The sequence below is a fragment of the Globicephala melas genome, chromosome 7, assembly GCF_963455315.2.
Source record: "Globicephala melas chromosome 7, mGloMel1.2, whole genome shotgun sequence".
Lineage (NCBI taxonomy): Eukaryota > Metazoa > Chordata > Mammalia > Artiodactyla > Delphinidae > Globicephala > Globicephala melas.
This window is the reverse complement of record NC_083320.1, coordinates 78,591,235-78,607,794: the sequence shown is the minus strand read 5'-3', so window position 1 is coordinate 78,607,794 and position 16,560 is coordinate 78,591,235. Positions and strand designations below refer to the sequence as shown.

The 16,560-nt window shown below is 35.9% G+C and overlaps 2 protein-coding genes across 2 annotated transcripts in view; one reads left to right on the top strand and one right to left on the bottom strand.

Annotated features, from left to right (window-relative positions):
* Window positions 1–16,560, top strand: part of RIF1 (replication timing regulatory factor 1) — a 56,862-nt gene that overhangs the window by 20,756 nt on the left and 19,546 nt on the right. The window contains exons 17-24 of the mRNA XM_030852793.2: window positions 2,122–2,195; window positions 2,412–2,592; window positions 3,949–4,056; window positions 4,359–4,508; window positions 8,389–8,488; window positions 13,907–14,171; window positions 15,310–15,352; window positions 15,879–16,081. Coding sequence (XP_030708653.2) covers window positions 2,122–2,195; window positions 2,412–2,592; window positions 3,949–4,056; window positions 4,359–4,508; window positions 8,389–8,488; window positions 13,907–14,171; window positions 15,310–15,352; window positions 15,879–16,081 — 1,124 coding nt within the window. The remainder of the gene's footprint in view (window positions 1–2,121; window positions 2,196–2,411; window positions 2,593–3,948; window positions 4,057–4,358; window positions 4,509–8,388; window positions 8,489–13,906; window positions 14,172–15,309; window positions 15,353–15,878; window positions 16,082–16,560) is intronic.
* On the bottom strand, window positions 12,550–13,370 carry LOC115851059 (signal recognition particle 14 kDa protein-like). The gene has a single exon (XM_060301500.1). The coding sequence runs from the start codon at window positions 13,323–13,325 to the stop codon at window positions 13,011–13,013; it is 315 nt and encodes a 104-aa protein (XP_060157483.1). The 5' UTR covers window positions 13,326–13,370; the 3' UTR covers window positions 12,550–13,010.

Sequence of the window (16,560 nt, the reverse complement as noted above, 5' to 3'; positions counted from 1 at the left end):
CATAAGGTTTTCAGTTTACTTTGCCCAGGTCTATCAGAGGAATCACTCTTTATGGCAACTACAACCTTATGAAATGTATTTCTTTTTCTTTTCTTTTATTTAATTTTATCTTATTTTATGTATGCGGGCCTCTCACTGTTGTGGCCTCTCCCGTTGCAGAGCACAGGCTCTGGACGTGCAGGCTCAGAGGCCATGGCTCACGGGCCCAGCCGCTCCGCGGCATGTGGGATCTTCCCAGACTGGGGCATGAACCCGCGTCCCCTGCATCGGCAGGCGGACTCTCAACCACTGTGCCACCAGGGAAGCCCATGAAATGTATTTCTGAAAAAGGCTTGGAAGTTGAAATTGCTCCTTGATCTGCAGAATGGATGTTGTGTTAGCAGACATGAAAACAACATTAGTCTCATTGTACATCTTCGTCAGAGTGCTTGGGTGTCCAGGTGCATCATCAATGGGCAGTAATATTTTGAAAGGATTCTCTCTTTTTTTTTTTTCCTGAGGAGTAGATCTCAACAGTGGGCTTAAAATACTCAGTAAACCATGTTGTGAACAGATAAGCTGTCATCCAGGGTTTGTTCCATTTATATAAAGCACAGGCAGAGTAGATTTAGCATGATTCTGAAGGGCCCTAGTATTTTTGGGATGGTAAATGGCATTGGCTTCAACTTAGAATCACTAGCTGCATTAGCCCCTAATAAAAGGCAGCATGTCATTTGAAGCTTTGAAGCAGACATTGACTTTTCCTCTCTAGCTGTGAAAGTCCTATATGGCTTCTTCTTCCAATATGAGGCTGTTTTATCAACAGGTAGAAAATCTGTTGTTTACGGTAACCACCATCATTATTAATTAAATAGCTAGGTCTTCTGTATAACTTGATGCAGCTTCTGTGTGAGCACTTGCTGCTTCACCTTGCACTTTGATGTTATGGAGAGGGCTATTTCCTTAAATCTCGTGAACCAACCTCTGCTGGCTTCACACTTGTCTTTTGCAGCTTCCTCACCTCTCAGCTTTCACGGAATTGAGGAGTTAGGACCTTGTTGTGGATTAGGCTTTGGCTTAAGGGAATGTTGTAGCTGGTTTGATCTGTCTAGACCACTAAAACGTTCTCCATATCAGCAATAAGGCTGTTTGCTTTCTTACTATAACTTGTGTTCACTGAAGTAGCACTTTTCATTTCCTTCAATAACTTTTCCTTTGCGTTCACAACTTCGGTAACTTGCACAAGAGGCCTAGCTTTTAGCCTTTCTGACATGCCTTCCCTATTAAGCTTAATTATTTCTAGCTTTTGATTGAAAGTGAGAGACGTGCAACTCTTCCTTTTGCTTAAACATTTAGAGGCCATTGTAGTGTTATTAATTAGTCTAAATTCAGTATTGTGTCTCAGGGAATGGGGAGGCCAGAGGAGATGGAGAGAGACAGGATAATGGCTGGTTAGTGGAGCAGTCAGGACACATAATGTTAAGTTTGAAAAATCGTGAGAATTACCAAAATGTGACAGGGACATGAAGTGAACAAATGCTGTTAGAAAAATGGTGCCAATAGACTTGGTCGACATAGGGTTGCCACAAACATTCAATATGTAAAAAATGCCATATCTGCAAAGCACAATAAAACAAGGTACACTCATTATAATTAATGTGAATAATTAAGTATGGCACTATTAATAGAACTATTTTCCTGGATTAAACAAAGGGTCTAGAAGGAAAATTTTCTCTTTGCTTTTATATAATAATAGTTTTGGTTACTGTTATAAATTTTGGAAGCTTAGTAGCATTGGGTTACTTATGGTAAAATATATTTAATATCTTCTGGATGTAGGTATTATTGATCCAGCAAGTTTTAAGTCAACATTTTTTTTATATCTGGAATCTCTCTCTGTTCTTTAATTGCTCACATAGATGTAACAGCTATGATTAAAATATAAAGAGCTTGCTTTTTGTGTGTGGTTTGTGGAAGTACATTTGCTATCATTTTTGTCATTTCCTAAGTAATTTCGAAAGTTAAATTTCTCAAGCTTAAAACGGTCATATTTCACATAATTGATTGTAGAAAACAAGTATAACAAGAAGAATATACTGTTTGTAACAGGAAGATTGATTGCCATCTCCCATCTTTTTTCAGGGGACTCCTGCTTTGTTCTTAATTCAGTTAATTTTCAATAATAATCTGTTGGCATGTGGTGTAGAAGATGAAAGGTAATTTTAAACAAACTATTTTGTTTATCTTGGAAAGTTTGTCATGTGATGAATGATATTCTTTTGACTTACTCTCAATTTTTTAAAAATGAAAAAAATCAAAATAAGAGTTGGGATTCTTTTTTTGTCAGTTATTTTTATAACCTTGCTATAATGTAATTAATGTATTTTCGAAGAACATACAGTTAATGCATAGTTGAAAATTTTTTCCTCCAGGTTTTTTCTCAACCTGGAAACACTGGTAGGCTGTGTTCTTTCTGGTCCAACTTCACCACTAGCTTTCAGTGACTCTGTCTTAAATGTTATTAATCAAAATGCAAAGCAGTTGGAAAACAAGGAGCATCTTTGGAGAATGTGGAGTATTATAGTCACCCCATTAACTGAATTGATAAATCAGGTATGATATAAGTTAGCTGCATGTTTCCCCCAAATTTAATATCTTCCCTTTTTTTCTTCCTTGTTAGAGCACAGGGGTATATGAATAGAAGTTTGTATTTGAATGGAAGATATTGCATATTTTTTTCTGCAGGATTGGTTAATTTTCTACTCTTTAGATTAGTTGATTTCATCATGTTTCTGCCTTATTCAAGAAAGTATAACTTAGTGGGGACTAAACAGTCCATTTTCTCCAGTAATTAGAAAGCCAGAAGGCTTACATGATATATACAGATTCCCCTGTTTATATCTTGGGTTCTTTCATTTGTACTACGGGGAATAATATGGGTATCTTGACTAGACTGTATATTCTTAGGATCCCATGGTTGATGGGATCCTATGTTGGTGATTACCTCAAAACCATATTGTAGTTCCTAAATCATTAATTGTTGAGAGTTGACTAACCCTTACGTTTAATTACTTTAAAAAGTGGCAATATTGTCAGCATATGGAGCTCAAGTTCTGTCACTATTAATAGTTCATCAGCTGCTTTATCTGTTCATCAGTCTTTAAATGGAATTATTCTTTGGGAAATAGTCTGTTATAACTCTCAAATGGAGTGAAGACTCCAAGGAATTTTTTATGTGGTTATACAGTAGCCCTTACTTTGGCTGCTCGAGCCAACACTCCATTAAACATATTCTTCCTGAAGAAAAAAGTTTATGTTCATAAATAATTGCCAACTGTTTAAAGGATGCTAGAGGCCCTTTTTATAAGTCCTTGCTTGAATCTACCTTCTGTGTATAGTAAAAGATTTTGGAGTCACCTTTGGGATTCTTTTTTAGGACTTAAAACCAGTGTGTTGTTTCCCAGGGTTGCTTAAAAAATTACCATGAACTGATGGCTTAAATCAATAGGAATTTACTTTTTTATAGCTCTTGAGGCCAGAATTTCAAAATCAAGGTGTTGGCAGGTTTGGTTTCTTCTGAAGCTCTGAAGGAGAGTGTGTTCCATGCTTCTCTTAGCTTCCAGTAATTCTTGATGTTCCTTGGCTTGTGGATGCATCACTTCAGTCTCAGCCTCCGTTTTCACATGGCATTCTTCAAAGTAGCTTCTGTCTATTCAACTTGCCCTTTTGTTATAAGGATGCCAGTTATTGGATTAGGGCCCACCCTAAACCTGCATGACTTCATTATTGCATGATTACATCTGCAAAGACCCTATTTCCAAAGTTTGCAGAGGTTAGGAGTTCACCATCTGTTGAACATCTCAACATTGGGGACACAATTCTACTCACTACACATAGTAAGATGTTACTACTTCAGGCTAGAATTAGATGGTAATTTGTCTAACTTCTTCATTATTTTTCTTGTTTCAGACCAATGAAGTGAATCAAGGTGATGCCTTAGAACATAATTTTAGTGCCATCTATTGTGCACTGACTTTACCAATAAACCATATTTTTTCAGCACAAAAAATTCCAGCGGTAAGGCAAAGTTTTACTTGATGAATTTGCATTTTTCTGAAAATATTATGTCACCCTTTATAATGAACCCCTACAGTAATTTTACCTAAAACAAGACTTTCTTATGACCTATAATCAGCTTAGGAGAAAGGAAAGTGGTGAAGGAAGAGAGAAGTTCCTCTTGACCTTTGATCACTACCCTATACTAGTCTCCTCTTTGACACCTATAAATGTTACCGTGTTTTTAAAATGTTAAAGATGTATTCTGTTAGGTGTTTTGATGTGTAGATGTGTTTTCTAAATTTCTTTTTTATTGCTACTAGGCCACCATGAAGACCTTACTTAAAACTTGGTCAGAATTATATAGAGCATTTGCTCGCTGTGCAGCTTTGGTGGCAACTGCAGAGGAGAATTTGTGCTGTGAGGAACTTTCTTCCAAGATAATGTCCAGTTTGGAAGATGAAGGCCTTTCAGTGAGTTTATCCTGATACTGACCTTTTTTGCATGTAAAGGATTCTTTTCAAGTAAATAGAGATAACATTTGTGAACTGTCATTTACTAATGCTTTTAGTTTATAAGTAATGAAGTTAGTGTATAAAACGAGTAACAGCTTTGCAAAAAAGTTTTGTGTCTTTGGACTCTAAGGTCCATGTATCAGGACCATTTAACAGTGATGTGTTTTTACTACTCTGTTGTGTGTCTGTGCCATTCTAGATGAACCGTACAAGGATCTTACTGTCCTGGACCTTGCTTTATCGTATCTGTTAGCTCTTTAAAGTCTATCCTCTAGAAGTTTGTAGATCTAAAAATGTAGGTTCCTATTCACTCCTTTCCCTTATTCTATAAAAAGAGCAACAACTGCTGTCAGCAGTTTGGTATGTATCATTCTAGAATAGACCTCTTTCTTTCTACCCATAAGTTACATATTTATGCTCACATATGTACAGGAATACAGTGTTCTTGCTAGTTGAAATTTATTTATTACTCTGAAGAATGTTTTTTTCCATCTAAAAAGATAGATTTTCTAGCTCTTAATAGTGGTTACCCCTGCAGAGAAGAGTAGAAGTATTTATAATCTCTTTTTTAAAATATTGGCATAATTCTGATTATGGTATTTTGGTACTATAGTATTTGTCAGAGCGACTTTAAAAATGTAAATCAGATTAAAACACTTCTGTAGCTTTTTGTTGCATTTGGAGTAAAAATCTGAACTGCTTACAACTGCCGTTGAAGCTTGTGCTTCCTTCTTCAAAGAATCTTATTTAATTAGTCTTGTTAATTTCTATCTGAGCATCTTGTTATCAGAATCGTTTGTGTACTTCATTCTGTAACTTCCCCCCACACTCCATGAGGTTAAGGGACTTTCTGTCTTGTTGATGTATATCCCTGGCTTTTATTTGGCCACCTAGACAGTGAATTTGTTGAAGGCTTTTATAATTGTTAGGGAGAAGCTTGACCCTCAGTTTTCACCTTTAAATTATTGTCTTGGGTAGGCTTACATCTTTGTTCTCTTCTGCAAGAAATGTAGAATATATCAAGTTTTATAAAATACCCTGTTGGGATTTTGTCACTGGTTGGTTATATTGCATTTATAGATTAATTTGGAAAAGAATTTACATCTTTATAATGTTGAGTTTTTCTATTAAGGAATATTTATTTAATTCTAAACTTAACCAAGCTTGCTTGATGTTTTGGAAGTTTTAAAGCTGTTTTTCAGCTGTTATGTATGGTCTCTTTGCTGCCCATATTTGGTTGCTGCTGGAGTATATGAGATCTGTTGGTAATGTGCATTTCCGTATGTTAAACCAAACTTGTGTCCTTGAGAAGGGCACTTCTTGGTCACAGTGAAAATCTTTTAAAACATTGTAGATAAGTGTTTTAAAATTTTTTGCGTATATCTTCATTAGTGAGATTGGAGTTCCTCATTGTCCAATTTTTGTATTTTGGGAATAACAGACATGTATGTGACTGATAATTCCTTGTCAAATATGTAACTAAGTAATTAGTTACAATTTTTAGGTTTCAGAAAAATTTTTATCAGTTTTGAAGATACTGTTCATTTGTTCATTTCTGTAAAATTGTTTTCATTTTTACAAAATATGCATCTAAGACTATTCCTATTGTTCTTACTGCTACTGTTTCAAATGCATTGTTTGATACTAATATTTTAAAATAATTTTTAAAACATTTATTTATTTTGGCTGCACCAGGTCTTAGTTGTGGCATGCGGGAATCTTTTAGTTGAAGCATGGTATGCGGGCTTCTTAGTTGTGGCATGCGAACTTAGTTGCAGCGTGCACGTGGGATCTAGTTCCTCGACCAGGGATCAAAACCAGGCCCCCTGCATTGGGAGTGTGGAGTCTTACCCACTGGACTACAGGGAAGTCCCACTAATTTTTAATTTTTTTGTTATTAACCTCTTTTTTAGTTTGTAAAGTTTTTGGGTTTTCCTCTTGCCTTTAGAATTTAGACATTTCACCATGGTGTGTCTTGAGGCATCTTTTAAACTGTTTTAAGTACTTGGTAGACCCTTTCAATCTAAAGAGCTGTGCCTTCATCTCAGGAAGAGTGCTTAGATCTTCAGGTGTCATCTTCTATGTCTGTTACTTTTCTTTCTTTATATCTGTTTGTGTTTTGCTTTATTTTTGGTACTGCTTTCTGGGACCTTGATATTTCTGTTTCCATTCTTTCTCTGTTTAAATGCTGAGGTGTTTTATAATAGTTTTATTTTTACATTTATGTTTTTTTTTTTTAACATCTTTATTGGGGTATAATTGCTTTACAATGGTGTGTTAGTTTCTGCTTTATAACAAAGTGAATCAGTCATACATAAACATATGTTCCCATGTCTTCCCTGTTGCGTCTCCCTCCCTCCCACCCTCCCCATCCCACCCCTCCAGGCTGTCACAAAGCACCGAGCCAATATCCCTGTGCCATGCGGCTGCTTCCCACTAGCTATCTACATTTATGTTTTTAAGTGGATATGATTTCCTCTTTGAAGATAGTAGTTTTCTTCTGTTTCTGTTATTACCTCTTTCCTCGTGGATTAGTTCTATTGGTATTTAGCACACCTTCTTCATATTTGTCAATAAAGGTTAATATTGAACAATATTGGTAGCTGGAATGTGTTTTCTAACCCAGGAGAGATCCCCTGTTTTTCTGGCTTTGATAGCCAATTGTAGTTACAAGCAAGCTTTGCCTTGTAATTGTGAGCAAGAAGGAAGCACTGGAGCTTTAACATCTTTTCTATATGGATGTGTAGGTTATCATCTGTACTGAACCTTCCATGTGGTTTTCTTAGGTTAACTGGGGGCTCTCCCTTCCTCCTCTTGGTCCTTAACACTGACTGGGGGAGATTGTCTTTAGTGGCAGACATGTGAATTAGTCCAGTGAATTGGACAAGTGAAAGGTAATGGAGAATAAAAGAAGAGCAACTGTGTTACAGAACTTTAATTTCAGTAGTCTTTTAATTACCCATTTGATTTTTATAATGACCATCATATCTTTTTCTCAGAACCCTCCCTGTGTCTTCTGTTACTCAGTTTCTTCTCGGAAAGCTCACTATTTTTGAGGTGTTCTTTGACTCATGGTGCTGGGATTTCCTTTGTTCTATTTTCAGTCTCCCTTGACCCCCTGTCTTTTTTTTTTTTTTTTTTTTTTTTGTGGTACGCGGCCTCTCACTGTTGTGGCCTGTCCCGTTGCGGAGTGCTCCGGACGCGCAGGCTCAGTGTCCATGGCTCACAGGCCTAGCCGCTCTGCGGCATGTGGGATCTTCCCGGACCGGGGCACGAACCTGTGTCCCCTGCATCGGCAGGTGGACTCTCAACCCCTGCGCCACCAGGGAAGCCCTGCCCCCCTGTCTTTAAAAAAAATTTCCAGAAAAATGTCTGATGCTTCTAAGGTTTTATTTTTATTTCATTTGGATTTGAGGAGGGAGGAGGAAAGGGTATCGGGGAGCTTTAGCAACATTTCACATTTTGTTTCTGCTGGGTTTAGTGAACACTTTTGTAATTTTGAAGAGAAATTTGGTAAAGAATCTAAGTTTGAACCTAGCTCTTCCATTTTCAATTTATTGGTTTATATGCTGAGTTTTATGGGCATCTTGAAGCTGAATTATTTTCCATAAATATTGAGAAACAAAAAAAAGGTATAGTACTTGGCACACAGCAGTTAACTGGGAAATATTCATAACCATATACTTAATGTACCTTAAATGGTATAAGCTATGACATGTGTGTTACTATATGTTATATGTGGGAGGTAAGTCTTATATTTTTGTTCATGCTTACACTTTATATAAACCATGCCAGTAGTTAAAAGATTCTAATATAATACTTAACTGTTCTTTCCTAGAATTTATTGTTCTTGGATAGGATCACTCATATTATTACTGTAATGGTTGATTGCATCGACTTTTCACCATATAATATTAAGTATCAGCCCAAAATTAAATGTAAGTATTTTATTTGCTTACCTAATATATCATAAACATGGCTGTCTGAACTGTTGTCAGGGCAAATCCTAATAGCTTTTCCCATCTCATTTTACTTACTTACTTTTGGTGCTGTGTAACCATGTTAGTTACTATGCTAGTAGCTCACGTGCTTGCTCTCTTTCCTTCTGTGTGTGTGTGTGTCTCTCTCACCCTCCCCCCCCAATCTAACTCCTTTTTATGATGCAGAAACATAAATATTGTCCTATTTAGAGATTGTCTAATAATACAAATGATTTTACTTACTCCATCTGGGACAAGGGATTATCTGGACAAAAAACTTTGACGTTTGTTAAAATGTTCTTATTTGGTAGCCTGATTTGAAATAATCATTAAATTGACATTCAACTGCATAGAAAATCGTGGCAGTGATTAATCAGTTATGGTTTTACAGGAAATTTAAAATGATGCTAAAAGTTTAACTCAATTTTTACTGTATAAAATTGGACAATTGAAATCATAACAAGTTGTCTTATTTTTATAACTATGTTTCTTGGTTAATTCTAAATTATGTTGTAATAAATACTGAGCTATTTTATTCTACTAAGTGGTTCTTTGAACTTATATATTTCTACCAGTGATTATATATTTTTATACTGTATAGGAAAGAACCTTCCAGTAATGAAAAATGTGGATGTTTAAAGGTTACTTTTCCTGTTGAAAGATTGAGAACATACTCAGTTTTCTTTTCTTTTGGGTTTTTTTTTTTTTAAGGTTCATATCCTTTTTTTTTTTTTAATTTATTTTATTTGTTTATTTTTGGCAGCATTGCGTCTTCATTGCTGCGTGCGGGCTTTCTCTAGTTGCAGCGAGCAGGGGCTACTCTTTGCTGTGGTGTGTGGGTTTCTCATTGCAGTGGGTTTCTCATTGCGGTGGCTTCTCATTGCGCAGCATGGGCTTTAGGTGCGCGGGCTTCAGTAGTTGTGGCATGCGAGTTCAGTTGTTGTGGCTCTCAAGCTCTAGAGTACAGGCTCAGTAGTTGTGGCACACGGGCTTAGTTGCTCCATAGCATGTGGGATCTTCCTGGAACAGGGATCGAACCCGTGTCCCCTGCATTGGCAGGCAGATTCTTAACCACTGTGCCACCAGGGAAGTCCCTCAGTTTTCTTTTAATAAGATCTATCTTTGATGAATTAGTGTAAAGATTACTAGAACATAAAATATTTTTAGGGTTTTTTGGGGGGAGTTTCAGTTTTAAATAGTAATGTAGAAAAAGATGTTATGTGACTAAAGTGTATTACAGGTCAGAGCATCCCAGCCTTGATGCCACAGAAATGGATGTGCTTGGATTTTTTTGTTTTTAATCTCAGCCCCCTTTTGGGCTGAGCAACACTTAATCTGATTACCTCTTAGTCCAAAAAATAAAATTCTCTAAATAACTATAAAGGTTATATAACAGATGATATCAGAAATTATTTTGTAAGCCACCGAAGTTTGATAAGGCAAGATGATGAGCTCCAGGTGGACATAATTTTACCTATTTTGTTACTTCTGAAAAATTAGAATTAACTGAATATCCATTCTATCCATGATCTGTAAACCCAGAATTAGAAGTCTTTTGTCTTCATTCCTTGTCTTACAAGAGGTGTTCTTGCTGTTTAAATTTATGGAAACTAGGGGAGATTTCTAAAAGCTGCCAGCAAAAGTTGAGGAGGAGAGGAAACAAAAATTAGAACTAGTTGAAAGAAAATTATTATTATTCATAAATATGCATAAGGATCACATTGAGAGTTTTTGGATAACTTTTATTTTGTAATTTGTTTTAGAGAAACATTGCAAAAATTATACACAGACACTAAACATTTTTTTTTGTAATGTTGAGCCTTTTTTTAATTTATTTTTATTTTTGGCTGTGTTGGGTCTTCGTTTCTATACAAGGGCTTTCTCTAGTTGTGGCAAGCGGGGGCCACTCTTCATCGCGGTGCGCGGGCCTCTCACTGTCGTGGCCTCTCTTGTTGCGGAGCGTCTCCAGACGTGCAGGCTCAGTAGTTGTGGCTCACTGGCCTAGTTGCTCCGCGGCATGTGAGATCTTCTCAGACCAGGGCTCGAACCCGTGTCCCCTGCATTAGCAGGCAGATTCTCAACCACTGCGCCACCAGGGAAGCCCAACACTAAACATTCTTTACTCAGATTCCTCAGTTGTCAGTTGATTGCTTTTGTCTTATTATTTTCATCCCCCACTCCCCTTTATACTTTTTATTTTTATTTCCTGGAACCATTTCAAAGTACTTGTAGACAAGTCTTTGATCTAGAACATTTCCCAAGTCTTGTCTTTCACGACCTTTAAAAGTGAAGAGTGCATGGCTTCCCTGGTGGTGCAGTGGTTAAGAATCGCCTGCCAATGCAGGGGACACAGGTTTGAGTCCTGGTCTGGGAAGATGCCCATGCACCACAACTACTGAGCCTGCGCTCTAGAGCCCGTGCTCCACAACAAGAGAAGCCACTGCAGTGAGAGGCCCGCACACTGCAACGAAGAGTAGCCCCTGCTCATCACAACTAGAGAAAGCCTGTGCGCAACAATGAAGACCCAAGGCAGCCAAAAATAGATAAATAAAATAAATAATTTTTTTTAATTAATAAATCTTTTTTTATAAAAAAGCAAAGAATACAAATAAAGTTACTTTTTGAGCGTCTCTCAATTGGGCTCTGTCAGTATTTCCTCAAGATTAGATTGAGATTTCATTTCTTCACTGGGATACTACAGAAGTATATTTTTCAGTGCATTATGTCAACAGGCACACAAGTCAGTTTGTCCCGTTACTAATGATGTTATTAACATTTACTGTTTGGTTAAGATGGTATCTGCCAGGTTTTCTACTGTAAAGTTAATTAGTAAATACTTATAATTAATAAGTTAATGTTTTGTGGCAGGTACTTTGAGACCGTGTAAATATCTTGTTAACCCAGCATACTTTTTTACCCATGAGTTTTTCAGCCACTGATGCTTCTTGCTTAAAACACTATGATGTTTCCCAAAGTGGTAGTTCATATTGTTTCATTTAATTACATTACTTTGTATCAAGGAGTTTATCTCCTTTGCTTTAATTACATTAATTCTAAAAGCTGTCCCCATTTTAATTATTTATCTCATTATGTTTCCATAATAAACCATTCTACAATTATTTATCAAGCCACTAAGCACCAGACACTTACAGGGGCAAGTGACATCCTAATGTAAGATATAGCTTCCTTTGTCCCCTATTTATTTTGTTTTTATCAGCATGGATTTCTGTTATTCACTAGGCTATAATTTATTTCTATTAAAATTTAATGTTCTTGTTGGCATCTATTAACCTTTTCATATGTTTCCATTATTCTTTGAGAACTTTGACATAAGATGTTTATATTTTTCCCTGCCTCAGCCTGGAACTAGCCATATCTCCAAGGAATATGGTTCCTTTTAGCTGAGAATGGCATTTAGAAACCAAAATCTGTTCATTGCTATTAAGGTGTCACTGCTTCTGGATCTCTGAGTGGACAGAGGTGGGAAATACATTGGTGTGTTTGTGAACTACACAGTTATGTCTCTAGATTTACTTTCAGTTATTTTCTCATATCATAAGGTTTATTCTAGTCTTGGATATCCCTTTTCTCTATTTACCTGCCTCAGCATATATACTGTTTGATCAGTCTCTTGTATGTAACTGCTCCCCTGACTACGGGCTGTCTTCAGCCTCAACATACTAGCCAAGAATTTCTGGGTGGCCTTTCCAATTTAAATTATTCATGTATGGAAAACTGATTCTAGGGAAGAAGGTTGACTTCCTTTCAGTAGCAACACTTGTTTTTCATTTCACCACATGATATTTTTAATTAATAAGCATTAGAGTTTTCTCTTAAATCTGAGATATCTTAACCTTAAAAGAATGGATTCTTTGAGGGAAACAAAGGTAATTTTGGAATAGGTACGATTTTCTTGAAAGACATAATGGGTTTACCCCTGGAGAGAGATGGAGTCTAAGAAGGGTGCAAAGGAAAGTTGGACAGATACATCTTTTTCTTTTTTTTCTTTTTTTTTTTTTTACTGATATATACAGGTTTAATGATACAGTGCTCTTCACAGACGGCTACAGAGACTGTAAACTATTATCCAGAAACATACAACCATACAACACAGACCACTTAGCCAGATATAAAATAAACTGGCTTCTTGTAACTACCCTGTAAACACTGCAGCCCTTCTTCCATCCAAAAATGACCCTAATCTCACATGAAAACAGTTATTGTAGAGGAATCAGAAACCCAGCTTTGTGGCCAAAAGTAAAAACCAAAGGAAAAATAGCAATTCAGTGGTTAACTGGTGAAAGCAGGAAACCTGGTGCCCTTCACTGCGCTGCTTTGCTCTTCTTACTCTTGCTCTTTTTGTCCCTCTTCTTCAGCCCATCCATGTTAGCTCTCAATAGGTTTGAATAAGCCACCTGAAACTTACTCACTTCTTTGGAGCTCACCACAGTGCTGATCTTCTTTTTCCGATCAGTAGCTCTTAACAGACACTTGTTGTCTGAGGGCTCAAAGCCCTCCACAGAACCCTTCCTTGGAATGGGTTTAGTTCGACCATCATCAGGTGGAGGAAGTTACGGGAAGGCGGGGACGCGCGGCAGACAGACTCTGCCTGTGGCTCCCAGTCACTGGGCACCCGGGCCGGGGCATCGCTCGGCCTCCCAGCTCCCTTCCGGCCTTGCTGCATCCACAGCTGCTTACAATTCTTCAGGGTGATGAACACGCTGCCCGACAACCGGCACTTCTGGAAGAGCCTGGTCAGCTCCGTCAGGAACTGCTCACTTTCCAGCAGCACCATCCTGGCGCTGCCAGATTTGCTTCGTCAGCATTAAGTCCCAAGCCGTTGGAGATACATCTTTTTCTTTAAATCTAGGCTTTTTCCCTTGTATTATTTCTGAGGATTTGGATCTCTGACTTGTTCAGTATTAATTTGTGGGGTTTAGTGTACTATAGATGAGCCAGGAAGCAATGATTCTAAGGGAAATCTTGTTTCTTATTTTTTAAAATGGACTTTAAACTTTTAATTTTGGAGCACAGCTTATATAATTTAGTGTTTTCTTACAAATTAGTTGTTGAAATTCTGAGACTATAAAATAAAAATTTTAATGCATTTAAAAATTCCTTAGAGAAAATAGAGTCATATTTGTGGAATTCTTATTCTAGCTCTGCCAGTTTTCCCTTATCTCTGATTCTCTTTTAGAGATAATGTTGTAGTGATGTTTATCCACTAATGGTATTTCATTTTAAGATTTGTGGGTATCACTCTACAGAAACACATGTATTAGATGTAGATGTCATGTAAATGTGAGACATAAATTGTAAATATGAGTGACACTTTTGAACACACTTGAGTTTTTAATAAGTTTAATTTTATCCTAGCACCACAGAGACCTTCAGATTGGTCCAAAAAGAAGAAGGAGCCCTTGGGAAAATTGGCTTCTTTATTTAAACTTATTGTGAGAGTGACCTATTCTTTCCACACTCTGAGCCTCAAGGAAGTACATTCTGATACTCTCCTCGCTATTGGCAACTCAATCACCAGCATTCTTTCCAATGTACTTGGACATATTTCTTTGCCTTTTATGATCCGAAAAATATTTGCAACTTTAACAAGACCTCTGGCATTATTTTACGAAAACTCAAAGTAAGTATTTTGGCTTAATAACTTTGAATTAAACATATATAACTAGATTTAGGTAGCAAACGTTTATTGTTTTCATATCAGCTTTGCTGTTAAAGATCTTAATCTTTAAAGTTTAGTGGAAAGGGTAATATATGAAACTATGCTTTTGTTAAAAAGATAGTTCAAGTAATAAATAAGTATGAGGTAGAAATTGGAAGTCACTTTATTTTTCATGATTAATCCAACCCTCTTTTTACTTCAGTGCATGTCTTTTCAGAACTGTTAATACAAAAAGCATACCTCGTAAATGTATGATATATATGACTTGACATACTGCTTTGCAGTTCATTATTATATACAGTATGCACTTAGGATATTGGATGCATCTTGCATCATACACCTAAGAGTCTCATTGTTTTTAAGGTCTGCGTAGGGCTTCATGAAACTTTACCCAATTTCCTGTTGGCGGACATATGTTTTCTAGTCTTTTTCCTTATAACTAACAATATCACATTTGAGCATATGTGTACATAAATCATTTGCCACTAAATAGCAGAACAGGGCCCTAAAATTGAAATGGTTGGTTCAAAGGGTATATGCATTTAAATTTCTGAATTACCCTCCAGAAGTTTGTATTAATTTACATTACCTTTTACATTTGAACCAAAGAAACCAGTGCCTAAAAAACAACATGAAAAAATCCCAAGTAACATACCTGAAAGAAGCATTTTGGAAGAATTCATTAATGTTCTTTATAGCAAGCTGTGTGGTTCAGTTATAATACAGCTTGTCTTTCATAAATTCATAGAGAAATCTTTAGGAACAGATTTTATAAACTACAAACTAGAACTCCAAATCCATTAAGTTTTTGCAAATCTTCTTTAGTCCTTAAGTTCATCAAAAATAATAATGCTTTTTAAAAAGCATGGAAACAAGTGACTGGTATTAATACTTCGGGTCTATTCCAGATGTTTTTCTTTAACTCCTATTTTAAAGACAGGTTTGTTTCGTGTTTAAATGTTTGCAGTTTGACAATTTTTGTTAGGTCTTGGGGCACCTTTGTATATCACTACACGTGTCTCTTTTTTTTTGTGCTGCATTATGATATTTCTAGGTTTAATGTTCTAAAATATAAATGGTACTCTGTTTTTCTTCATAGGTTTGATGAAGTTCCTAAAGTATATAGTTGTATGAACAACAAGGTAAAAATAGACATTGTCCATAAAATACACTTTCATGAAGAAAAATTTTAGGATTTAAATAATTGTCTTCCTTAAATATAATTTTGCTGATTTTTTTTTAAAGGGTCATTATTACACCTTAATTTTAATGAACTTTTAGTAACAAGACGTGGATATAATCAAAGGATAGTTTTTTAAAGGAAGATTTAATATTGCTTTAAATTCATATAACTCATCTCCTGTCTCATCCCTTTATATATGAAAGTAATTGGTTCCAAGGTTTTTATAGGTAAAACTTATAATTTATGTGAAAACATAATTTTTTCTGTTAATGGAGAATAAGCTTGAAATCAAGCTGTTGTATCGATAAAGTAAGTTCTTGCCTATAAAGAGTGTTATATATTGAAGGTGATGGGAGCTTTAAAAAAAAAATTGAAATAACAGCATGTTCTGTGAGTTTAATTTAGTATGCTTTGTGCTTTTATTTTTTCTGTTTGAAAAGTAACATTTCTAAGTGTTATCCTAATGAACTTTTTCTTTTTCCTAGTTAGAAAAGCTACTAGGAGAAATTATTGCTTGTCTACACGTCAGCTACACTGGGACTTATGACAGTGAACTTCTTGAACAGATCTCGCCATTATTATGCATAGTATTTTCACACAAGAATAAACAGATTAGAAAACAAAGTGCTCAGTTCTGGAATGCCACATTTGCTAAAGTGACGATGTTGATTTATCCTGAGGAGTTAAAGTATGCTAACAACAAAACTCTTTTATACAGTTACTCTGTTCCGATTATGTATTGACATTTTGGTTTTAACATAAAATTTCCTTATGAGGAATCATTGCAGAGGATTTCTTAGTTGAAATATTATTATTTGGAGTACATGGTGATGATTAAAATTATCTGACCCTTTGCTTTGGTCCTTAGAGTAACCTTAGTTTTAGGAACATAAAAAGCAATTTCAGATTATCCTTAACAAAAGAAATTTCCAGCAAAAGGCAGGAAATTGATGGCTGTTAAATCTAAGTGACATGTACTTAATGTAACAGTCTACTTTTGCTCAAAATTTTATGATTAAAATTTGGAAAATTGGAAAACTTTTTAAAGAATAAAATTCAGAAACTGAAGAGTTTAGTGAAAAATTCAAATATTGTCTGTAATTTCTCCCAGTTTTATATATGTGGAGTAAAAAAGTCTTTAAGTTGGCTGTATTTTGCCACTTTAAA

Bases quoted from the DNA above. Each gene is read 5' to 3' on its own strand.
- LOC115851059 (XM_060301500.1), bottom strand. From the start codon at position 13,325: ATGGTGCTGCTGGAAAGTGAGCAGTTCCTGACGGAGCTGACCAGGCTC.